Here is a 27,003-nt window from a genome sequence, read left to right as displayed (position 1 = left end):
TACTTTTAACAAATTATGATACAATTATTATGATACAATTTATCCATTCTGTCTTTTATAACATTGAGATACTCTGTTCAACAGGAACTCACGGAGAATAATGAATTTCAGATTATATGCTCCCTCCAAGCAGTATGGTTAGAATACATAAAGAAATTGTTCTGCACCAGTTTTACACTGCACTGCCGTAATGTCTGTAAAGCAAACAGAAGATTTGAGGGTGATATTACAATTTGGACTATGCTGTTTGCTAGACTTCAGCTTTGTTTAACCTTTATGCTTTTGTTTTAAAAGTGGAATGGCTTTGTTTTGTTCGGCTGCAAGAAAGAAAAGGCCAGTTAAAATAAATATAATTGTCTGTAGAGCAAGTTAGTCTACCTTAACAAACGATGAGACAACTATTTTCCACACTGACTTCTATAAAGTTGAGATACTTTGTTTGACATGAACTCACATAGAGTAATGAACCCCAGGTAGTATACGCTGCTTATAAACAGCATTATGAGAGTACATGTGGAAATAAATTCTGTTTCTGTTAGGTACTATAAGCTTTTCTTTCTTGTTTACAAAGAAGCCAAAAGCTTTGCATGCCGTGCTTACAGGTTCCAGGTTCCAGGTCTACATTAATTGTTCCTTTATAACCCATGCCTCTTCGTTACCTGACTTTCTTTTGTCTCTCTTTGTACATTACAGGTGCTTCTTGTATAGCACACAACTTTAACACAAGCACACACACAAACAAGCACACAGAAGGTGGGTGGGAGGAGATGTGCTTGCCTTCTTGAAATATTCTAATTTGAATTGTTCAGTGAGTGCCTCTTGCCCTGCAAGGAGTGCAGATCTCTTACAATCTGAAAAGCAGCAGTTTGATTCTCAGCAGGCAAAATTAAAGAATTGACTGCATCTGGGTTGTAATAACCACCTTCCCCACAGTCAGCGGAATGACTATTATTATAGCAGGCTTGGATAAAAAATTAAAACAGATTGCGTGGTAGAAGAAAGAAAACAGCATTTCCAAAGGAAAAACAAAAAAAAACACCAAAAACACCACTAGATATTGCATACTTAAACCGTTTTAATTTTCTATGGTGCCTGTGCATTGCCCACTCTATTTTAATTGCTATAGGTTACGAGACTCAGACAAGAAGCAAGACAAATGTTGAGCAAATATATTCTGTTTATTGCTTACGTAATATACCTCAAACCCGACTCAAGCACCCTTCCTGTCTTGTTAAGAATGTGCATCATCATGCCAGAACAGACTTTCATTATTTTTCCTCTGTTATAATTGTGGTGAAACCTGACCTTCTTAATATCCAAGCATCACCCTTTCAAACTGTTGGGCCACATTCACACAAATTCCAGTTTTGCAAAACTTTTACACATTTTTACCTTTCGTTCTTAATAAAATGTAAGTTAGAAAGGAAGGAGTAACTTCATTGGTTACAGTCTGTGTGGGTGGGAGACTGGTGCCCCACTCCACCAAATATATAATACGCAGTGAAGAACCATATTCTTCATATTCAGCCACTCAGTTTATGCAATTCATCGCAACAGAAAAGGTGTTTTTGCACATATGGGCTTCTGCATCATATACTGAATCGTGCATCTTGTGAAGAGCAAAGGTGTGTCCCTGTTTTTGTACCACACAACCACTGCATAGGTCAATGGTCAACAAGGACTATAGTTCTCTTTAGAAAAAGAGCAGGCATTTCTGTGTTTGGACTGTTAGTAAGAAAGCAAAGCTGGGACCCTTTCCATTACTTTTCATTTGATTCTGCCTATGCCCAAAACTTACGTACATTCAACTTTAACATGCTTGGCAAAAAATAAAATTAAAAAGGGGCCAGAAGTCCGGGGGAAACGATTCTGGCAATTCCACCTGCCACTGTGTTCTAACTACACACAATGTGTATATACAATGTGCTTAGACTATGCACGATTTTGGCTTTAGGCACAATCCCCAGAATGTACCCCCCATGTAAACTGTCATCTTACTGTATTTCCTTATAGTTTCACCAAACTGAGCCCTCCACGTCAGGAAGAAACAGGACAGAAGCATCACATGATAAAGCATTTCCATGATATAATTTACCTTGCCTTTAAACACGTGAATGCAACTATGTTCTTAAACAGTAGCTTGACTTGCAATGAACTGGATAAAGTATCACTGCTGGGAAACAGTGCAAGATCCAGGTCACCCCAGACTGTCAGTACTGCGTAGGTGCTGGATTACAGCATTCTGTTGCTGAACTGCAACAAACCCATAAAAAATCTGTGGTTTTTGCAGTTAGGAAAGTGAAGGGGAAATGCACTAAAAAGCATGGGATAAATGACTGATTCACGGGAAGATGTATAACCTCTGCACAAGCAAATCAGGATATAATCTCCCCATAAACAAATCAGAACGAATGCTCAGCAAAGGGTACTGTGTGAACTGTGTGCAAGCAAATCAACAGTTTGTGTGGAGGAGACCCTGCAGTCAGACCCCAACACGCCACAAAAGATTTATGGTATTTTTTCACTCTGTATATACTCATAATCCTAATGCTTTACTGCTACCTAATTAATCTTTCCAGCACTCTGGGACAGGTTACAGTACAATTCTTTATTAACCAACACATTTTAACTTGGGTGAAATCCATTTGACTTTCAAATGTAAAAAGTAAAAGAGAAATATATGAAGTCAGATGATCACAAGGTGAATCCTTGGATTTTAGTGGGAAGTAGAACATAATTAACTTTTAAAAGGGGAAGGCTTGAGCTGAGGAGGAATAATTAAGGGTTTGATAAGGTGATCAACAGAAGAGGAAAACTAGCTAACAAAAATAAAAGTCACAAACAAGCATGGTTTTTTCCTTGTGCAGAATGTCTGTCTACGATCAACACAGAACAGGAGCACTGAGTCTCGGTGCGAGGGCTTGAAATGCCATCATAAACCATTTGAGATTTGCTCTCATTACATTACTACCTGAAAAAGCACACTGTAGTTATAAGCCTTGTAAATCCAAGGTTCTTTATCATTTAGCCTTCTATATACTAAAACCTTATTTGTAATATGCACTATATAGTGTAGTAGTAAATATTTCCAATTAGCTTTAGTGTCAGTAGTCCTCCAGAAAACTGATGCATTTATGTTAATATAAAAGCCTACATGGTATATTTTATCATGCATTAGAGATTTTAATCAGGTAATCTGCACGGCATCTGGAAACCTAAGCAGAGGCAAAGTCTGCTATAACAAAGGCACTGTAACAGTTCACCTTCAGTGAAGAACAATAATGCATTATTAAATTCACTTTCCTGCTCAGTGGTTACACTTAGCTGACCACAGCAAATTTGCTCTCTGCCTGGTCTTCACAAGTTGGCAGAAAAATAGATTCTGTCACATTTAACGGGTTCTGAAAATGACAGGATGCCTCTCTTGGTTTAACTATGAGCCATAATCTTTCAGAAGTAAATATAATTACAAATGCCTTTTGTCACATACTGCTTAGGAAGGATATTATATGTGGGTGATTATGGCAATAGATATCACCAAGCTGCTTCACTGTCATTAAAATCAGATATTGATCATGTTACACATCAGCACTATCTATGGGTTCGTGTGTGTGTGTGTGTGTGTGTGTGTGTGTGTGTGTCCTCTTGACCAAACATGACATCATAATTCCTGCAATGCAACAAAATATAAAGTATATCAGATTCCTTGACTATATCATGACCAAATTCAGAGATCCTATGCCAAACAGCAATCTTTTTTTTAAATAACTGAATGCTTTTTTTAAAAAAATATTTTATATTTCCGTTTTGTTTTTCAGAAGATGAGAAAGTTATCATACCCATCACTGTCTATTATAAGATTTATGAATTACCCATTAAAAAGCAATGATTGGGACTCAGGAAAAAGGTTACGGGCCCAAGACAATGGATATTACGCTTTATATTATTGCTGTTCCCAGGGGTTCATTAACCAGACAGTCCTACAAATTCCTCCTTGGAAGACAGTTGGGTTTACTCCTAGTTAAGTGTGTAAGGAGTCTGGTACTAAAGTATTTGTGGCTCAGTATAAAGCAGGAGTCAGCAACCTTTTTCGGCCGTGGGCCGATCCACCATCCCTCAGACCATGTGGTGGGCCAGACTATCTATCTATCTATCTATCTATCTATCTATCTATCTATCTATCTATCTATATTGGGGGGGGGGGGATGAACGAATTCCTATGCCCCACAAATAACCCAGAGATGCACTTTAAATAAAAGCACACATTCTACTCATGTAAAAACACGCTGATTCCCGGACCGTCCGTGGGCCAGAATGAGACGGCGATTGGGCCGCATCCGGCCCACGGGCCTCAGGTTGCCTACCCCTGGTATAAAGGATAACATTTACACCACAAAGCCTGCAGTTATACATACTCTTATATATACCTGACAATAAACATGTATATGATTGCAACCGTAAGACAATTTAATATTGTTTTCTCTATTCCAGTTACATTCATTGGGGCGGGGGGGGGGGAGTCTGATGTTCATTTTTGTTACACCCACATAGTCTCTCGAGCACTTTCTATCTGACACACATTACTGTTAATATGACAACTTACCGGCAAGGTACTTCCAATGGCACTATTGGTAAATAACTCCTTTAATAGGATCTAACGCTTGTCCCTCACACAGTTCCATTGGATTCCAATTATTCTACTGTTTATGTTTTACTGCTGTATGCCAAAGCGGCCTTAGTGCATGGTATTTTGCTAGCGTGGATCCCATAATAAGCATGCAGTTCTGCTTGCTTTGAAACCTGCATGGAATTGTTGCAACTAAAGGTTTAGGAGATGCTTGGTGGCAGCACAGAGGCCCTCAAGTGTTGGACCTTTAAGGACAACCCACAAGAGTGATCCCAAAGTATATTGACTGCCAAGTTTCAGCATTTCTAGTAATCTGGATATACCCAGACATGTCATAAGGTTAAGTGATGGGAATCAAGAGAAAAAAGGAAAGCAGGCATTAAAAAAATTCTTTCATCAGTGTTTGTCAAATGTTCTGGATTGGGAATTCGTCCAGCTACTCAGTCTGGCAACACAACAACTTCTGCTGGCTTGATCTATTGCCCTGGCCCACTGAAGGTCGTGGCAGACTTTTCAATGACTGAGTAGGAATATGTGTTTAGGTTTGTTTGTTTAAAAAAGGTTGGCAGAAGGAACAAAAATGCACATCTTTCAATGGGAAAACTCATCACTATACCAAGAGGAAAATATTTAGCTTTTAGCACATTAGTCACCTATTTACACAGAAGAAAGTTGTGTGCAAACATATATGTACCAATGTTTTTAGGAAACTTTTAAAAATATAAATGTGCCCATATTTTTAAAGCATACATGCTTTAAAACAGAGGGTGCATTCTACCAAAACAAAAAAGTCAAATAAAGGACACACAAAAAACAAGTTTATTTTTCCTAATTTTAAAGCGTGAGTATGCTTTTTGAAGAATTAACTAACAGATATTTTGCATTCATCTCTAAAGTTTAATCACCACTTAGGTAGAGCTGTAAGCAATTACTTTTAAAAAAGCATCTCCATACAGAATATATTGCATATAATTAATTCAATGACTATCAGGGCTATAAAGATTAAATAAGAAGAGAAAGAAATATCATTAAAAAACAGCCATAGTCTAAAACTTAACTAAGCCAAGTGGATCCAGTGAACAATCCTAATTAAAGTGCCTAAGACAAACAAAGCTTGGGCTAAAAGCACTAAAAACAATTGAACACTTATTTTATTAATCTAATGAATCATGTATCATATCATTACAGTTTTGTATATATCATTAATTTCATTCCTTTCGCTTAAGCCTTTTATTGGGATTACTTCAGTTATTAGTTGGTCTAATGTATTGGTTACCTCTAAATCTCGCTCTACAATCTCTTCTTATCTTGTTGCATAAACCCTTGCGTGTTATTCAAATTGCTTCATTTATTATGATAGCTTCCCCATGTAAATTGTGCTGACTGCTCGCCCTTGCATAGTCCTCATTAGACTAATGAAAACCTTCAAACGAAAAAAACTAAACAACCTGCCAAATAAAGGTCTGAGGTTATTATGAAAATTACAACTCTGGGAGCTGGGAGAAGCTCTGTTCATTAATTCATGCTCAGCAAATTGCTAACTAATTTAGTTGCACTCCTCTGCATTAATGGATTATTTTATAAAAATGTTTTCCACAGCCCAAGACCTTTGGTGCATGCTTTTGAGAGGCTTGAATTCTAATCAACCTTAACAGTAAATTAGGAATGTAATATCTAAATAATAATTGGGATGGCATATGGAGGAAAATAGTGTTTAAAATCCCATGAAAGGTACTTTTGGTTTTCAGCTTCATATGTCAATTTCACAGTAGTTAAAACAATTGTACTTGCTTAATATTCTGAACCTGTTCCATAAGATACTAGTAACAATGGTAATCCAAAAAATGTTCAAAAAGTTTCATTCACAAAGTCTCCGAAAACAGCCTGATTATCAGATGCAAGATGCATTTCTGTAAACACAGACCAACATTCATTAATTAAAAGTTCTGGCTATTTAAGTGAACTTTTAAGGGGGAAATGAAACCTCCCAAAAAGGCTTTAAAACAGCTCCTGTGCAAAGTTAATAGTAATGATGATCTATAGGGCAAATGGCCTGCATTTGATAATGCATTTAAATGGCTTATATTAGGGTGCTGACCCTGGAATTCTGAACAGTGAATTAACAAACAAAAGTTGGTTCGGTTACGTGTGGTTAAGCCACCGCCTCAACTTTACATGGAAGAACACGACTTGAAACAATATAGTAAATCATTCCATCAAGTTGATGGAGGGATTTAAACTGCTCCAAGCATGGGAGACAGGGGAGCTATTACTGTGCTTCTTAACCCATAACATAACGTTGGGAACAAGAGCATGGAAGCATTTAGCCCAGTGAAAGGCTTTAGTGTTTGTGTAAATGTGAACAAGCAAGGACAGTAAGGAAGTGTAAACATTAGAGAACATTTCAAGAAAGCCTATTTCCACTATGATGCAATTCCTGAAAATGAATTTTCCTTTGCTTAAAAATTATCCCCCCAAATAAAATCATTCACATAGGTTACAAAAATGAGCTTCTCTGGAGAAGACACTGGGTTGCTGTAGTGTGGTTATGTTATGTTTAATTTGTAGTGGTTTTTGAAATTCATATTCCTAAAAGCCCATTCAGAAGCATTCAGTTGATAGAAATCTACTGAGCTTTGTAGCATGCGGCTATTCTGCCTTCTTACTCAGATACCACACAGTGTTGAGTCACAAAACCATTCATCCAGCTAATTATCTCATCATAGCCTAGGTTCAGATGAGTATCTACCCAATTTCTACCAGTAAATCTGTGAATAAGCAAATGAAAAACTTCCTCTTGGTGAATGCCATTTATTTAGACCTTACAATAAATCTAAAAATCTGCGGAAAGGTTCTGCAGAAAAATATGTTGTATAAAAGAACTGTTCGAGAAAATACATACTCCCAAATGTCTCTTAAGACAACTGAGAAGTGGATTCAGTTTCTGCGACAAAGCCCCTTGCATGCAACGAACTGCTAATCCTTCAAGAGTGAAGGATAGACTTCTGGAGATTTAAATCAGCCACCATGTAGCTAACTCTGTAACTTTCCTGTCTAGCTCACAGGTACCTATAAAGGTGGGAAGGGAGCATCTAGATATATCACGCTATCTAGCTGATTTTTTTCTGATCTTTCCCCCAGCCTGCTCTGTAACTGAGTATCAGCTCTCCATATATACACTAGTACTCATGACATCTTCTCCTGGAAGAGAACTGTGTTGTAATTTCATGGTCCCACCCATCCATGCTTTCTCTTTTTTGCCCAGGGCTTCCATGGGCACACAAAACTAGTTTGTAAAATCTCTCTCTATAGTTTATTTAGAACTGGAATGTGGCATATACATATGAGAATCTCATCATAGCAAAGACATGGACAAAGTTGTGTTTGAATGCAATCCATGAGTGATGAACAATGTGCCAGGGTTAGCAAGCTAGAGGCATGCTGGTTTGTTTCTTTTTAAATTATAGAATCATAGAATCATAGAGTTGGAAGAGACCACAAGGGCCATCGAGTCCAACCCCCTGCCAAGCAGGAAACACCATCAGAGCACTCCTGACATATAGTTGGATAGGAGAAACAGCAAGAGGAAGGGTGTACTTAGTGCTTCCCTGTCCTGTCCAACCCCCTGCCAAGCAGGAAACACCATCAGAGCACTCCTGACATATGGTTGTCAAGCCTCTGCTTAAAGACCTCCAGAGAAGGAGACTCCACCACACTCCTTGGCAGCAAATTCCACTGTCGAACAGCTCTTACGGTCAGGAAGTTCTTCCTAATGTTTAGGTGGAATCTTCTTTCTTGTAGTTTGGAACCATTGCTCCGTGTCCGCTTCTCTGGAGCAGCAGAAAACAACCTTTCTCCCTCCTCTATGTGACATCCTTTTATATATTTGAACATGGCTATCATATCACCCCTTAACCTCCTCTTCTCCAGGCTAAACATGCCCAGCTCCCTTAGCCGTTCCTCACAAGGCATCGTTTCCAGGCCTTTGACCATTTTGGTTGCCCTCCTCTGGACACGTTCCAGTTTGCCAGTGTCCTTCTTGAACTGTGGTGCCCAGAACTGGACACAGTACTGCAGGTGAGGTCTGACCAGAGCAGAATACAGTGGCACTATTACTTCCCTTGATCTAGATGCTATACTCCTATTGATGCAGCCCAGAATTGCATTGGCTTTTTTAGCTGCCGCGTCACACTGTTGGCTCATGTCAAGTTTGTGAAACAGCATGAAGTTTTGGCAGTTCAAAGAACATCTATGAATGTAGGTTGCAATCCCAAAATCACTTATGCCAGACTGGGGTGGGGGTGGGGGATGGACTGAGCAGAGGCATCCTTCTGCTTGCTTCTGATGGGGTAGCCATCCTCTCATCAGTGTTCCACTGATGAAGACTCACCCTTTCCACTCGCCAAAAGGGCACGTGGGCCACTGGTGGTATTGTCGCCAGTGGGGCCTTGTCAAAAGTCCTGAAATGGGGTGTTAAGAGCATGGGGCTGAGCTGTCCTGGGATCTACTAGATCCTGAGCTGCTCTCCTAGCTGGCATTGGGCCTGATGCAGAACTCATCATTGTGCCAGCCTGGAGCTGGTGTGGGGATCGGGCAATAGCTGCCTGCCCTCCATCTTCTGCCACTTTAAGCAGCTGGGCAGCAAATGCAGCAGTGGCTCTGTCACTCTGCAGAGCCCCAGCGATGGCAGCAGGGAGTCTGGAGTATTCTCCCAGCTAACAATTTATTTTTATTTTTATTTTTAAAGTGTGATATAGTCACATCATAAGGGACGCGGGTGGCGCTGTAGGACTTGCTAATCAGAAGGTTGGCGGTTCAAATCCCCACGACGGGGTGAGCTCCCGTTGCTCGGTCCCAGCTCCTGCCAAGCTAGCAGTTTGAAAGCACGTAGATGCAAGTAGATAAATAGTTACCGCTCCGGTGGGAACAGTGTTTCCGTGCACTGCTCTGGTTCGCCATGCTGGCCACATGACCTGGAAGCTATACACCAGCTCCCTCGGCCAGTAAAGCGCCGCAACCCCAGAGTCGGCCACGACCGGACCTAATGGTCAGGGGTCCTTTTACCTTTATAGTCACATCACAGTGATAGCAAAATGGCATGGCCACCTTGCTCATGATACTTGTTTTCATTTTCTGTAGCCCTGACCCACAGAGGAAGAGCGCTTTGTACAACAAAAGGGGAGGAGGATGGTACCATCTTTAAAAAAGTATAAAATCAATGCCTACGCCTTATCCAATCAGATGTTGTGTAGGTAACGAAGAGTAAGGTAAAGGTAAAGGTACCCCTGCCCGTACGGGCCAGTCTTGACAGACTCTGGGGTTGTGCGCCCATCTCACTTAAGAGGCCAGGGGCCAGCGCTGTCCGGAGACACTTCCGGGTCACGTGGCCAGCGTGACATCGCTGCTCTGGCGAGCCAGAGCCGCACACGGAAACGCCGTTTACCTTCCCGCTGGTAAGCGGTCCCTATTTATCTACTTGCACCCGGAGGTGCTTTCGAACTGCTAGGTTGGCAGGCGCTGGGACCGAGCAGCGGGAGCGCACCCCGCCGCAGGGATTCGAACCGCTGACCTTTCGATCGGCAAGCCCTAGGCGCTGAGGCTTTAACCCACAGCGCCACCTGCGTCCCCGAAGAGTAGTAACCACTGATTGCCATTGTTTTCAGTGGGAAGAAAGCATACTGAACCACACCCGTTCTTGGCATGACATAGCTCTCTCACCGCCTCCCCCCCCCCCTTCAAGGCATGGGGATAAAAGAAATGATTGAGTCTTTCCTGCCAAGGCTGCCCTTGGTCAAGCCCTGGCCCACAGTCTATTTGACCCATTGGTACTTCTACAGTGTAGAAGTTACTACAGAGGTGAAGAAGGGGGTATCCAATATCACGAATTCTCCACCCTCAGAGAGGGTGACCGATGCTTACTATAGCCCCTGGGATAGGACTGCGAAGTAAGAGTAATTATCATGCATTTAGAAGACTGAGCTGTCTTATTAATTCAAATAACCTCCAAGGTTATTTCTGGAGGCATCCCGCTATTAATATTTTCTTTACTCGCTAAGTAAAGACTGTGTGCAGATACGCTGAATTGGTTGGAGATATTACGGTAGCAAAATAGTTTGCTGAGATTCTTAACAGGAAACGGAAGAAAGGAATGAGGTTATAAGTCACTAAAAGCACTGAAGTTTCTTTCTCTTCCTTTTTATGTATTCAGGAATACTTTTTGCCTGAGGACATATTTTGATTTAGTTATGTAGAATTCCATTATGCCTCTCTAGGCACACATAAGGTCTATTTGCGTAAACAAAGGGAATTCTCTTGAATTTTAAACTGAAGGTTTATGGTAAGATGCATCTGAATCAAGTATTGTTAATAGTCTATAACAGCGTATTATTGGTTGTTGAGAGAAAAAATCTCAAGACAAAAAATCCACTGAGTTCTGGCTTTAAATATCAATTGTTAGTAAGTTTGTGATTATTCTTATTCCCTCCTTTACCTAAAAGTTAAACCATTATACAATTTTCAGCTTAAGAAAGATCCTTCTGATTAGAATCTCAAGCATATTCAGTATAAAGTGAAGAGTGACATTCAGGCTTCGTTTACCATTGATGCCATTCGAGGAAATATAAACAGATGCAGATAAAAGTGTGCGCGTTATTACCCTATTAAGCACAGTATCGCTGTAAAACTATGGGGTGGGGGAAATTTTCAAAATTATACATTTTAGAACCAATATTCATTCTCCTATGAACATTTGTTTTGCTGATGTTTTGCAACAACGCCTAAACCATCTGGTTAGAAATTATTTCAACATTTCAAAAACAGAATTTCACCACTATGGCACTGCATGTTTTCTGTCTGGCAGTATTTTTAAATCATGGAATCATAGAATTTGGGGATTGGAAGGGACCCTGAGGATCATCTAGCCCAACTCCCTGCAATGCTGTCTCATAGAGGGACCAAACCTGCGAACATGGCATTATCAGCTCTGTGCTCTAAGTACTATCTAATACAGTAATAATAAGTAATATCTGATACAAGCTATACCAGAAACCTAAAAAGGAGATAGCAGTTTTGACGGTTACTGATGTCTAATATGCACATGGTCTCCACTGACAAATCTTCATATTTAATTTAAGTAACTTTTGCAGATACTGACAGTGTACCAAAGAGTGAAAAATTAAAGGAAATAAGTACATAAAAAGGTAAAGGTACCCCTGACCATTAGGTCCAGTTGCAGATGACTCTGGGGTTGTGCGCTCATCTCGCTCTAGAGGCCGAGGGAGCCAGTGTTTGTCCACAGACAGCTTCCGGGTCATGTGGCCAGCATGATTAAGTCGCTTCTGGCAAACCAGAGCAGCGCACGGAAACGCTGTTTACCTTCCCGCCAGAGCGGTGCCTATTTATCCACTTGCACTTTGAGGTGCTTTCAAACTGTTAGGTGGGCTGGAGCTGCGACCGAACAACGGGAGCTCACCCCGTCGTGGGGATTTGAACCGCCGACCTTCCGATCGGCAAGGCCCTAGGCTCTGTGGTTTAGACAGCGTCACATAACATAAGGACAATAAATTGCATTTCTAATGCACGGAGCAATGCATAAAACTCTTAAAAGATTCTCCCAGCATCTACAATTGATTACACGACTTAGTTGCAGGACATTTATACCAAGGTATCCTTGGGCCGAGGGACGCAGGTGGCGCTGTGGGTTAAAGCCTCAGCGCCTAGGACTTGCCGATCGAAAGGTCGGCAGTTCGAATCCCTGCGGCAGGGTGCGCTCCCGCTGCTCGGTCCCAGCGCCTGCCAACCTAGCAGTTCGAAAGCACCTCCGGGTGCAAGTAGATAAATAGGGACCGCTTACCAGCGGGAAGGTAAACGGCGTTTCCGTGTGCGGCTCTGGCTCGCCAGAGCAGCGATGTCACGCTGGCCACGTGACCCGGAAGTGTCTCCGGACAGCGCTGGCCCCTGGCCTCTTGAGTGAGATGGGCGCACAACCCCAGAGTCTGTCAAGACTGGCCCGTAGGGGCAGGGGTACCTTTACCTTTACCTTTATCCTTGGGCCGAAGCGGATGGTAGCAGCCGGGGGGGGGGGGATTGCACATGGGGCTGTGTTATTCTGATTTCACAAGGCTGTGGAACGCAGTGAGTTATTGAGAAGGAAGGGAGCAAGTCAGTGGGGAGCTCAGCATGGTGAGGACTCAGCGCTGGGAACGCCGGATTGGCTTCCCTACTGTACTTGGACCATTCTTAGCACCTGACTGCCTTGCCGCTCCCCCTCTTGATGTGGGGCATTGGGAAGTCAGGTCAGGAGAGCAACACGGCCCCACTTGCGCGGCCCAAACCAGCCACTACCGAAGGCTGAGAATCCCAGCAAATGATTCTGCTCCTTATGGTGGTGAGCTATATGACTTGGCAGCTTGCTCCGCAATCATATCTCCAAATCTGCCCCCGAGGTGCTTACATCATGCTTTCTAATGACAGGGGCAGCTTAGCTTGGAGATCTGTCATAGGTACATATGAGCAACAGGCTACAACTGGTTGTAAATCAAGTGAGATATACTTAAGATTTAATTGCAGGGGAATCGACTAACAAAAAAATTATGAAACAAATACACTTCTGTAAACAATCTATTTAACTGGTTAAAATCCACAGGTATCTTTGACTCAGTGTGACTGGATAATAACAATTTTAAATGTAAAGGGGGAAAAAAACCTTTTAGTAAAATCATTCAAATCAGTAAAAATCTTGCCTACTTCAGAAGACGTGAAGGTAATAATAGAATACTTTTCTCCTGAACTATATTTCACTAATATGCCTACTGTCTTAAGCAATTTTTTTTAACATACTGCAGATTATAAATTGTCCTTTTTCTGAAATTTAAGAATACTTGAATTAAAAAGGAGGAGAGAGGCAACTTCAAGAGGAGGTTTCGAAACATCTCACGGTTGTAATTATTAAAAGTCATTTCAGCTCTGATTGATGGATTAGCACAAATATGTCTTCGAAGAAAACACAAACGCTTAATGACTAAGGCTCAAAAATTCCATGATTTTTTTATTTTAAAAAAATAGAAAAGGGATGCAAACAAGGCATTTTCCATCCTAAGAATATAAATGCCTGAATCTATTTCGTTTGCATTTGTTTCTCCACTTGTAATAATGATTAACGATTCTGAGTGATTAAAGGTGGTCAGAAACAAAATTGCATATCTGAACTGCAGGTCCATAATGATGCAAACAGATAATTACTATCTCCGCAAATATCTAAGTGAAATTGCTTGTTTTAATGCAGGTAAGCCTGGCCTAAAAGTTGCAGGGCTGGCTCAGGAGATTTGATAAATGCAGTCATGACAGAAAACAATTTTTAATTTAGTATACCCTATAAATCTAGATAACCCATGAATATTTACAACTAATCCAGTAGCCAGAAAGAGAGAGGATGTGTTTGCATGAAGGAAGGGGGACAAAAGAAGGCTGTGACCTAAACAATTACTGCAGAAGAAAAAGAACTCTCAGCAATTTCATCTAGTTAAGCTCATTACTGAAAAATGATATACATTTGGGACACTTTTAAGAACCATTAACAAGTTCCATTTTTAATGGAAATAATGCAAAATTTCCAACTGTTTCACAGGGAGTCTACTGAAATTTCAGAAGATGGCATGCATGCACATTTATACCAAAAACTTGAACAGGCTGCAGGAGGGGCATGGAGAGAGAAGAGTCCCTAAAAATTCAAAAACAGGTCTGTTCATATTGCACTCTCAGCATGGATATTGTTTGGAGGGTCTAAGTGGGGCACATGCAAGAAGCCATAACAGGTTGTGTGCGCAATGAACCGAAATTAATGATTTGTATAAAAGAAATGTTGTTCTCATTAATTTTTAGTGTAATCTTATTAAAGATGCCACCTGTCCAGGATGGAAGTGTCCAGATTTTAATTCACTTCCCATATCTCACAGTAGTTGCACAGGACAGAGCTGGGAACCTTTTGTATCTATTAAAACGATACCACAAAAAATATGTCCTCTTTTAAAATCTTTACTACTGCAGCGATTCCATGCAGATGTACTATAGCACTTGCTGTTATGGCTTCATCCAGCATTGCCACCAAGCTGTCGCCTTTGAGTTGAGCCTCTATTATCTCATTATCCTTCAGTTCCACAGAGCTTGCTATATATCTATATATCAGGTACACAAAATCGTAGTCTGTATTTGTCTAATTTAAATAATAATAATAATAATATTGGTTAATGTTTCCTGTGCCAAAGGAAGGTACTGAGCAAGTCTATATAAACCAAATGAGAAGATGGCACTCTAATCAATAGAAATACTAATAGACATTAATCTAGCTCATACACTTTCAGTCAGATGGCTGATTAAATTTAAAATAAATTACATGATATCCGCAGTCTCATTTTACACTATTAACAGTTGCAGGAGCTAAGTAATTTAGTCTCTCTTCCTTCCACACACATGGCCATCAACAGTTATCTCATAGTGGTTGACTTTAAGCGACTGTTTCTTTGATCAACTACAGAAACACAGCAATTATATAAAATAATTTCTTAATAAAATATTTCTAAAGAACAGGCACTAAGAAATGGAGCAGATAAGGGCTACATTTTTCACATCTGCATTTTATTGAGAGATTTAAATCATTTTCCTCCTCTTTATGGCGCCATTATTAAATAATTTCAACAATTTAATTTTTACCCTATTAAAATAATTAATGTACTACACGAGCATGTACACCCACACACAAAAGGAATTATGTTATCTTCTAGGAGAGACAGGAAGCTGGCTTTCCCCCTCCATCAGTGCTTTCACTTGAGCACCAACAACAGCAGGATTAACACAAAGAACCAGCATCACCAGCATCACCAGTATTAAAGATGCCTGGAGTGTAATATTTGTTCCTTTTAAGCAACAGTACAGCAAGTTAAAACAAATGCCTACCTTTCTCCATGTGCATTCTTTTAGAATCATGTCCGCTATCATGGCCAGCCAGGTCACCTTCTTTTGGACCAGGTAGGACATTCGGTGATAAGCCCATCAACATCTGGTTCATGGACAAGCCGTTCTGATGGACAGCTGCTAGCACCAAACAGATAAAACCAAAACCAAAAAGAAACATATTACTCTTAGTAAATTTCACGATAGCTTTGTCAAACAACATAGTTTCTGTCTATTTATGAGGAAGTGCCAGTTCCAGGAAGACCCCCAGACTAAGAACCTCCTCCTTCAGGGACAGAACAACCCCATCGAAAGCAGGCCACTGACCAATTATCAGGACTCAGCCACAACACCTCTGAAAGCAAGCTTCAGTTCCATACCATGATACCCTGAAGCACCCCACAACATTACTGCCAGTGGGCTGAAAAATAATCACCCAAAACTATTTCTGAGACTGACATTGAAGATAGGATCAGAATCACCGTAAAACAGTACATCAAGTCATTCAGGAGCATGGTCAATGATATGAGAAGTCACTGAGAGATAAAGTAAGAATAAAGGTCTCTCAATAAAGGTCATCCATAAGGGTGACCAAGCCGATTAAGTCCCATACCCAGATCTGAACCCGAACTGAAATAGGTCAAGATAATCAGTTACATGGGAGGAGTGCTCACAGTTGTGCCACCACAAACTTCTTCAACATCTTCCCTCAAAAGGTGGCATTTGCAACTGGGCAGTAGCAGTCAAAATCACTGCCTCTTTCAAGGCAGTAAAACATAACAGAAATAAGATATAAGTGTGTATTAAAGTTTCCTTAAAATTGTTCTAGCCCACGTTGACGTAAGTTGTGACCTGCTAAGCACACCTCTGAACATATATGGAAACCCACCAAGCACTAGATAAATCTCCTGGTTTCTTGTGGTTTACCTGGGGATGAACAAATAGGGAGAGTATTTTCAAACACTTGGTAGCCTATACTATGACTGTTATATTTTGTTTGGCTTAGTGCAAGGGCGGAAAACCCCTTACCAGCAGCCAGATTCAGCCCACAGCCAGATTTCATCCAGCCCTCTCAGTCCCCCATCAGCTGTTCAGCAAGGAGGCAAAGGGGCTTTAATGTTGGGCAAAGTGTGAGACTGCATCACCTTCCTGTGTAAGAAGATCTGCAGCAAGAAGATCAAAGCAGAGGGCGAACTGTCTCAGCAGACTGGTGTTCCCTGAAAATATGTGAAAAGTCATCCATGCGTTTTATGCATTTTTCCAACTTCATGCATACAATTCAGGATGCAATTGCATCTTCAAGTCTGGTATTTTAAATAGCTGTAAGGAGGTTGCAACTCTGAATTGGTATCATTTGCATCATCTGCTGAGATGATGATGATGATGATGATTTTGCCTTTTGCAGTTAGAAAAGATAAAGGATGTTGACTTTTTTATAAATTTTGTACAAAAAAAGAAGACTATGAAGAAAACAGAAGGTGAAATTTAAGTGGAGTTACTGTGAATTAAATATATTGCCTTGTCTCCGTGGGAAATAGCTCGCTCTCTCTCTCTCTCTCTCTCTCTCTCTCTCTCTCTCTCTCTCTCTCTCATTCTGTGTGTGTGTGTGTGTGTGTGCATATTAAACCCCACCCACTAGTGGAATGAGGCCCAACAGCTTTCTACTGGGGTTATGGTGACCCCACTGGGAAATAGGTTTTCCATCTCCAGCTTAGTGTATCATAAACTGGGCATGTTTGATAAGTGAATGTTGATTATTTGTGAAACACTTCTATACTTCACACCTCCATGTTTAATCCCCTATGTCACCAGTTTCCATCAGTTCTGTAAACAGCAGCATCATACCACCTGACGCAGCACACTGGGGGATAGAATCCTGAGAGGTAGTTTTTGTTGGCAAAATCGAAACACTTAAAGCCAGCTTGGCCATTTTAAGTGGGAAAAGAAGACACAACATAACTTACGGATTCTGTCTGAAGAACTTTCAGTTCTGGCGGGCGAACTGGATACACTGCTGCTACGATGAGAGGATGGGTGGCTACCAGGCCTTCGGCCCTCTTCAAGGGATGGAGCAGGGGAAGGGCTGTCTGGAACTCGTTCCTGCATAACACAAAATACAAACAAAAATCCATGTAAAGCAATCTTAATTTTCAGAAGTTTCATGTCTTGTACCCATTAGAAGTATCAAACACAGGCAAGCTTTCTTCCATAGCCATTTCACACTCACAGATCACAAACTGAATGTAATCTGAATAATGGGCATTTCAATCCTCACACCTCAAAGAAATCGACAAATGCCCCCATTTATACAACTCCAATGCATGCTAAACTAATGCCCCCATTTATACAACACCAATGCATGCTACACGTGCAAAAAACAAGGTGCAGAGTTTTGCATGGTCTTTATCACCTCATTGCCATGTGACCAGAATCAGGCCAATGAGAGGAATTTAAGTATATTCTACTTGTTAGCTTTCTTTTATTTTTAAAAAACGCTACAGGAAAATTGACCACGTTAGCATAGATTCTTATTTATTTTGTTTTTCACAGTGCCTTTTTGTCCAGGATCTCAACAGCTAAGTTTAGGATTACAGTGCTGATGCTTGAAGAACCCAGGCAATTTTACTGTTTGGCTTGGGCTTCATTAAAGTGAAATCCAGTGAGCATATAAGATTTGAATAGTGTTGCATAGAAAATTAATTTATTTTAAGAGTTTAATTTGTTTATCATATTTATGTATGCCTTTATAGAACAAATTATAATATGGAGACAGCAGAAGAAATGTATAGGGCAACACAACACAATTATGACTGAAACAAAGGAGATAATGAATTTTATTATTATCATATAATAAGATGAACCAGGAGGAAGTCTACAAGAGAGCGCTTTGTAAACTCAGCTTATCAGTTCATTTGTGAAACACCCTTTAACCTTAATAGAAATGCAAGTGAACTGAGCATAGGTAAGAGTCTAATTAACTTAATTCCTCAAGTCTCTTTTTCATACTCTTGCTCCATAATTCCTCCAATCAATAATATGCAATCTCTCTCAGTTTTCTGTCTTTATCAAAACAGCAAAAATGGTCATTCTTGTGCAAAATTATGAGGAAAGGGGTGGATTTAGTAAAATATTGACTTTACATTTTTAAAGAACTGGAATTATATATAGAGAGAGAGTAAAAAGAAAAAATATATAGCAGAAAGAAAAAAGGAATAAAGATTTAGTCAATTAGTTTATCACACATAACTTTTGCACACATATAACAAATGGGCCTAGATACATGGACCTAGGGACCTGCATTGTGGAAAATTATGGTATCCATTAAAATCTATTTCCAGTGCTTCTGATTTCTTCCAGTCTTATGCTATTTACATTTTTTAAAATTCCATGTAGACTAAATGGTGGGGGAAGTTTTGAAAAAATCTAAAACACAACCACCTTTGACTGCTAAGCAATCCCTCTGTAAATCCTTCCTACAGATTCATCTGACTTGCTGAATTTGCTTTGGGTAGCGTTGCTACTAGATTATAACCAAGAGTTCTCTAATGAATGGCGGCTTTGATGATCTGTTTTTCCTCTGGTCCTGTAAGCCACCTGACCCCGCCTGCTGTACGTGGGGAAGGGCGTATCACAAGAGTTTGGCAAACTGGTAAGAAAAGCCACAGGTGCCTTACCTTTCATTTCCAAGTGATCTTAAAGACTGACCGACTGCTAGTCTAAGGCTTACAAATTTTGGGATACAGGACCATGCTTGTTTGGTGCCCATTCTGGGTAGGCTGCATTTCCCTTGAAGGAAAAGTTGCATAGCTTGGGGGATACTTGTGATCCAAGACTGTTGTCGTCATGATCATCACCAACACAATCTCCTCTGCTTGTCACCACATTTGGGTCTCAAAGCGGCTTACAAAAATTAAAACATGCAATAAACGAAATTCCATAGTGCAACTAATTGGTGCTTACGGAAAGCCCTTACAGAGGGAGATCATTTGCACTGGCCAGCTCGAATTCACTGAGTGTTCTCCTGATTCTTCTGTTGTATCCAACATTTGTTGCCTTTTTAATTCAGTGCCTTTTCTGCTGCTATGTGCAGAAAGACAGAAAAAGGCACCAAAGTTAAAAAGCACCAATATTTTTATTCCAAAATTTGGAAGTTTCCCATGCCTGATCTCATATGTGATGTCAGGTCATAGGTGGGCACAGCAGATGTGCACCCAGGAATTTAAGTTTAAACTAAAACACATGCATGCACACAAAGAGGGGGAGGGGATAAAAAGAAGAGGTGGAGACACAGGAACACGCTCTGAAATATCCCAGTCGAGAAGCCCATCTCCACACACATGTCCCCTGGTCACTACTTATGCTTTATGGCTTTTGAGTCACCCCCGAGGCAAACCCGATTCCCTCCACCCAGCTGACCTCCTCCACAAAGTCAGCGACTGAGAGCAAACACAAACACACATGCTGCGCACACCAAAATAACAAACTTTCCACTGCTGCCGGTGCTGCTGCAGCACACACAAAACAGATACAGAGAAAGGTATGGATAGGCAAACTATGGCCCAGGGGCCGGATGCGGCCCAGTCGCCTTCTCAATCTGGCCCGCAGAAGGTCCGGGAATCAGTAAGTTTTTACATGAGTAGAATGTGTCCTTTTATTTAAAATGCATCTCCGGGTTATTTGTGGAACCCGCCTGGTGTTTTGACATTAGAATGTGTGCTTTTATTTACAATGCATCTCTGAATTCCTGTGGGGCACAGGAATTCGTTCTTTATTTATTTTATTTTTCAAAATACAGTCCAGCCCCGCACAAGGTCTGAGGGACAGTGGACCAGCCCCCTGCTGAAAAAGTTTGCTGACCCCTGGCCAAGAGGGCACTGCTGTGTTCTGACTGCTTTTCCAAACACTAGGTGTCCTTCACATTGCCAGTTCAAAAACATTCACGGAGGCTACAGACACTTTCCCTTTTTAAAAGAGACATTAGGGTGTGCCTGGGCACACCTGGCATACCTCATACCTATGCCTCAGGTGTTGGGAAATGTGGGTGTGATTTGCCCCAAACAGTCTGGTGCACCAATTTCCGAGGCCTGGCAGGGCCAGATGCCACAGATTCCCCAATATACTGCTCTACAGTATCCATGTCAAGAAAAAAATGTGAATAAGACGACATTTGAGACAGTGTGGAAAATACTTTGGGAAGCAGTGCAGAACGAAGGCAGTTACTGAACTCATAAGGATATTTTAAATTAATTCATAAGCTTCAGTAAAAAAAAAAAAGAAGAAATAGAAGGTCACTTGCAAAATTATAGAACTCATGGCTTACAACAAACCATAACATATTGTTTCATGCAATTTTACAGTTCTATAATTGTATAATGATTTAATAACACGGAATGTCTTGTTAATGTTTGCTTAGCTTTGCTTTCTTTTATATTTAATAGTTTTAGAAAGGCTTCCTAAAGTCAACACACACCAGACGAATCTATGTTGGCACCTGTAATAAAATCAATGGCTCTGGTCTCCCGCAGTCTACCATTAACTACTGGAGGAGAATAAAGGTAATATATTAAACAGTACATGTCAGCTATTAAAAGCCACTTGCCAATTCTTCTGCAACTTATTTCTTTACCAGGAAAGAATGTCTTTAGGTCTCTTACGTTTTAGAAGAATCTTCTGACAATAAAGTCTCAAAAATCAACTCCTGAGCCATGGGAAACAGTGACTCCCCAAACAAAACCAATATAGTCATTGGTGAGATGGGGTGGTAGTGCTTCGTAGGGTAATTAGCAGTGTCCCCTGGGGGGGGGGGAAGTATCTCCATTTTCAATGAACAAGGCACTACGTAAGCATGCATCTCTGATTCTGCAAGCATCATTATAATGGAGGGAAAGTATTCTGGGTGATTGGGCCAGGAGCCAGTATTACACTCCTGGTCAAATCACCCACAGTATTTTCACTCCAATGTTGGGTTACATAATAATAGCATGAGCCACTGGACAGACACACCTGATTAAGGCTCCCACAAACAGTGCTGAAACTGACCTTAGTCTGATACAACTCTGAAATAGCTATGGTGTACAGCTCAAGAGTCGGGGGTGGGGGGAGGTTGGAGCAGCCCATGACTCGGATTTGTTGGTCTGAATCCGACCAACTGTTCACGGTTACACAAACCATTGGGTTTTCCAGTTTCTTCGTCTTGTTGTTGAGTAACTGAGCTTCCGTGTCATATCAGAAAACACATTTCAAGTTGGATGGTGCCTTGTACATCTCCATCCGGCATGTCCTGCAGCCAAAATGGTGCCAAACATATTGCTCCATAAACACTGCCCAGACTTGAACCCCAGAGAGGTCACTTTGGTGCTGCTAACACAGCAAAAACAATGCGAGAGGCAGCAGTTATGAGTTACCAGTCTGGGCAACCACAAACAGGCACTGTGATTCTCCAGTGGTTTGACTTCACCTCCAGAGGCATACTCCATTGTCTCTCAAGACAATGCCAACAAACAAAGTACCCAGAATGCTACCTTAAGTGGCACTTCACGTATTACATAGCAAGGAGCCCTTGCCATCGCAAATACCTAAGCAGAATCCTGTGGTTAATTCTGACTGCCCCATTTGTATACCTAGTGTATTAACAATTACAAACCTATGTCTGATGCATGCATTCCATTTTTAAAAAAAACACATGCTAAACATAATGTGTGAAGCAATCCTTCCAAAATAAAACCATGTCAGGCACAGGAGGAACTTGTATATTATGTATATTACAGAAACAAACACACATCCCATTGTTTGAGGCAACTAGTTGGGATAAATTTTTTGCTGTGTAAGGGCAATGTATTCTCATTGAATATGCCTATGGAAACAGCACTCTGTCCCACCCCCAAATTTACAATATTTCAAAAATGTACAAGCCAGTCACATAAACAATGTAGAACTGTGCTAGGCATTCTTTATATGTTCTATTACAATTTGATATGTCAATGTATATTTCATGGATGTAGAGTAGATTTCGATATTGCTTTATGGCTGTCTTCTTGACGTAACCACAAACACTGCCATCAGCCCTGAAGTATAACGTTTATTTTAATGTGGCTTTATAGTTTGCACACATTTCTGTTTGAGGAAAGCTGAGGCTGCTAACAAGCTTGGCTTTCTGAAGCCATGGGCAGGTGATGAAAGGCATCTCCTGCCTAAAGCATTCTCAGGTCACAGCTGTCACACTCACTGCGATTTACTGTTGTCACAGTCTGTTGTCCCTGCTCGTTCCTGAGATCTTATTCTTCCAACTCACAGATCACAACATTCAATTACAAAAAGGGTATCTAATGCACATCTCATTTCAGAAGGGACACAGACATCAGGTGGCATGTAATATCAACCCCTTGTATCCCATTCACACAGACACCTTATTGCTCTTCCTATTTTATTCTAAATGGAGGGATTTTATTGCAACATTCATTTCATTATTTTGAAATAGAGTTAAAAATATACCAGCTTCTTATCTCTGGGAAATGAAGCACTGCTTAACAGTGCAATGGCACCTGAAGCTTTACAAGTTTAAGATAACAACACAGGCTCAGAAGAACTTGGTGAATTGTGGGGAAAGGTCAAGAACAGATCTAAGCTGGCAGGGCTCTCCATATCAACTTCCCTACTGAGACAAATTAGGGACTTGTCATTTTACGAATCTCATAATCTAGCATCTGACAGAAAGAGAGAGAGAGAGATGCTTTGGACAATTTCAGTTTTCACGTGTTCTATTTTAAGTTCAGGACAAGAGCAGAATAATTGCTTTAAACTGCCGTACTGAGGATCACGCATCTGCTTCCCACCTGCTGCTGATGGCACAGTTTGGTGCAAAACATTGGCCAAAACCAATTCCATTACATTCTGTACCTTCAAACAAATCCAAATTTTGACTGCCTTGTGGATACAATACATGCATTCTCTCTAGCTATTCTTCAGTTCCAGAGTTCCCCTACATGCTTTCATGTTTGGGGTAAATTTGGATATTTCAAATCCAAATTAACTTTGAGAAGAGGCTCAGGGTGAACAGAGAAAAACAGGAATTTTTTTTAGTTTAACTGGGTGAGATGCAATTAATATAATACCCCTATCCCCTGGGAACAGCGATCTATAAATTCCATTAATGAACTTATATAAGTCACAGCAGTGTTTCTTTTCTAAAAAAGTGTTTGGGGTACTCCCATTCTGACTCAAGAAAACCACCATTTTATAGTTCAAATTGGGGAAAATAAATACAGTAAATGGACAAAAGTACAAAGATTCACAAAATGTTTAGGGGGTACTCCTGCGTACCCCCAGGACAAGAGTTAGTAGCATCTAGTAAGGGCGTAACTTTCAGGTCACATCTAAAGAAGACCTTCCCAAGAAGGTTGCTGTGATCACAGTTCTCCTTATGGCGTAACTACTGTAACCCCATTAAATGCAGTCTTCCCCACTGCTGCCTTTAAAGATGCTCTAAATACCTTCCTTCCCTAAGATCCCAGCTGGAGAGGAGACAAAATGAGACTGTCCAATCTGGGTAGTGGTTGAGAGGAGGCAGAGATATAAAGGAATCCAAGCTAAAGAGCCTGAATGGCCTTGGGCACCTGCTTTCATACTATCTTGGCCTCATGGACAAAGCCAGGAAGAAAGTTTTACAAAAGGCTACAAATGAATAATAAAATAAAATAAAATAAAGAATAAAAAGCCCACTAAATATAGCAGTCCAAAGCCCACATTCCGGTTCAGGGAAGGTAGGGCCAGCCTGGGGTGGTACAGAGCTCCTCAACGTAATAAAATCAGGTTGGCACTACCTTCCAACCAGGAAGTGGCGCTGTCCCTGAAAAAAGGCTGCCCTCTGGAACCACAGGAGGGAACAATTAAATTAACATTGGCTGCATTGTGAACTAATGAATGTCTCCAGCTAGTATGATTTGTTCCAGTCAGAGAATCTTATTTTATGATTGAGGAAACGTAGGTCTAAGAATGGAAAACAGTCAACAAAGATATCATTGCTACTCTCAGTACTTTTTTTAAAAAAAACCACAACCAAACCTGTTTCACCTTAATAACAGACGTTTCAACTCTTGAGGGAGGACTCTGCACTTGTGCTGCGGCTGCCATGTTTGCAATCGTGCTAAGGTGGTTCATCTGGCTCATTGCCATTGTCACAGATGCTGGTGGCAGGCTGACAGGAATGAGCGGGTGGGGCATCATCATAAAAGGGAGCTCCAGGCCTAAGGGGAACAAAATAAAGCAAAATAAACACATTTATGATTTTTAAGTGCTGGGTATCACAAACATTTTTAACATGAAGCAAAGGCAAATTAACTATTCACCAAGCAACAAATTTTCATTCAATTTATTGAATGTTCACAAATGTTCTTCTAACAAGGAAACATGTTTTAAATTACTATTATTATGACTGCTCAATAAATAGCAGGAATGTGATCTGTTCAGGACTTTACACGTGTCCAAATCCAAATACCATCTAGTTCCCATAATTTAATTTTCCTACATTAGTTGAGGGTATGCTGGCTGACCAAGTGGTTGGAGAGAATTGCCAGGACCCAATACTGGTGAGTGGGCGACTTCCATAGCTTCAGAAGCTGCCCTGATGCCCACCAGAAGAACCTCCAGAGCCTAGCAGGTAAATAAAGGGTGTGGGTACAACTCTGAACACACTGAGCAGCAGATGAAGTTGGCTGCAGAATCACTTAAAGAAGAAACACATGAATGTATAATAGCACCAGAAGCAGACTAGAGAAAACTGACTCTTAATGTATGGAAGGAATAGTGTCTGCATCATGATTCACTTTTTGGAGTCCTTGGAAACTCTGTGAGGAAAGCAGGACAAAAAGTTCCAAATAAATAAATTACATTGAATGTGAGGAAGCACTGCCATGTGGATTCCTCAAACTGCAGTCATAAATGGTATGGTCCCGGCAACACTGCACCACATGATTTATCTGCATGCCTAAATCAGCTCTCAAGTAGATCACAGATATGTTGAGGTGAAGTGCAATACCCAACTGACTATAATGTACATCTAAGCCTTCAGTGAAAGAAGGATGTTGTTTGTTGCTTATTATGTAACCAAGTTGAACCCTCACTGAAATGTGTTAAATAAAATATTTGCCCCTTTTGTTACTCGTTATTTCCGAAAGTCTGATCCCATAAGAAACATCATCTTTTTTATTACGTTGTATGAAATCACAATTTTTGTTTGCTGGGAGGGGGTTGGTGTTGATTTTTAAGTATACGCTTTAATGTAAAATATAGGAATTTGATAAAGTCTGAATATGAACATGGAAAGATGTTAAGCCATACCATTTGGCAGAAGGTGGTTCTTTTGGAGAGGGTTAAGAGGATGATTAACTGGAATGTTATGCTGTCCAGGCATGCTGGGGTGGTTAACAGAGGCCTGCAATCCTTGGGTTGGGGGAGACTGAAGTTTCTCTCTATCCCAAGAACCATCAGTGCTTCCTGTGGGGAATGAATATAAATTATTGGGATGCAGGATAATTCCAAAATTGAAGCTTCTGAATTTGCAACCAAGGAGATCAGGTTAATTCCTTTTGCAATTGTCAAATCAGTTTTGGAAGATCCATGGGCGGAGAATTGGAAATATTTTATTTTTAACGTATATCCTAGTCTAATTCAATTTAACTTACTGGAGGTTTTTTGTTGTTGTTAATGTTATTGTATATCCTATAAAAAGTTATATAAATCTCTTTAGGTGCTGTAACTCTCCAATGGTTTGACATTACCCTGAACGGACACTCTTTCTCTCCCAAAACAGATGGATGCCAACCAACTAACCTCCAAGTAATCTATGAAAAGTTACACATGGTGGAACAATCTGTTATTTTTAATGAAAATCTTACCAATTCTTACCCCTTACCCCTTTTAACTCTTAATAAACACAACTAGAAAAGAATTTGTAGACAGCAAGGAATTCAGAAGATGGTGATGGGTTTATGCCACACTTTTAAAATAACATGCATTTAAATGAGTGCCTTTAGTGGCAGCATATGTGTATTTGTGTGTGATAAACTCATTCCTACATACGTTGCAGTCTGCTATAGAAAGTGCTACAATAATTGCTTCAAGCCTTCTAATTATGGGAGCCTTACCATGCAAGAAATATTGCTGCTCTGATATTCAATAAACTGAAAAATATTTAGTTCTGTTTTAATTTAACTTGCACGACAGTCTTGTGCATCTTTACTAAGAAGACCATTCTGCTGACTTAAGCGAGAGTTAACCTTAACTAAGCGAACACAGGAGTGCATCACTAGAGAGATAAATCAAATGAAATGTGGTACTGTTAATTGTATGTTTAGTTAAAGAAAATTCCGTTCATTGTAGAGCGGTATACACTATTAAGAGAACTACTGTAAATACTTTTAAATACAGGTAGA

The 27,003-nt window shown here is 40.5% G+C and overlaps 1 protein-coding gene across 8 annotated transcripts in view; it reads right to left on the bottom strand.

The window, feature by feature from the left end:
* Positions 1 to 27,003, bottom strand: part of DACH1 (dachshund family transcription factor 1) — a 372,289-nt gene that overhangs the window by 86,863 nt on the left and 258,423 nt on the right. For 3 of the 8 annotated variants that reach the window (XM_079972643.1, XM_079972644.1, XM_079972646.1), the window contains 4 exons: positions 24,644 to 24,816; positions 17,539 to 17,674; positions 16,720 to 16,791; positions 15,578 to 15,712 (listed from right to left, as the gene is read on the bottom strand). In XM_079972643.1, the coding sequence (XP_079828769.1) occupies positions 15,578 to 15,712; positions 16,720 to 16,791; positions 17,539 to 17,674; positions 24,644 to 24,816 (516 nt within the window). Of the gene's footprint in view, positions 1 to 15,577; positions 15,713 to 16,719; positions 16,792 to 17,538; positions 17,675 to 24,643; positions 24,817 to 25,909; positions 26,066 to 27,003 lie in introns of all 8 variants that reach the window. The other 5 variants (XM_079972639.1, XM_079972640.1, XM_079972641.1 and 2 more) reach the window with 3 other exon arrangements.

The sequence above is a fragment of the Podarcis cretensis genome, assembly GCF_951804945.1.
Source record: "Podarcis cretensis genome assembly, chromosome: 4".
NCBI lineage: Eukaryota > Metazoa > Chordata > Lepidosauria > Squamata > Lacertidae > Podarcis > Podarcis cretensis.
Note: the sequence above shows the minus strand (reverse complement) of the source record. Positions and strands in the feature narration are given on the sequence as shown.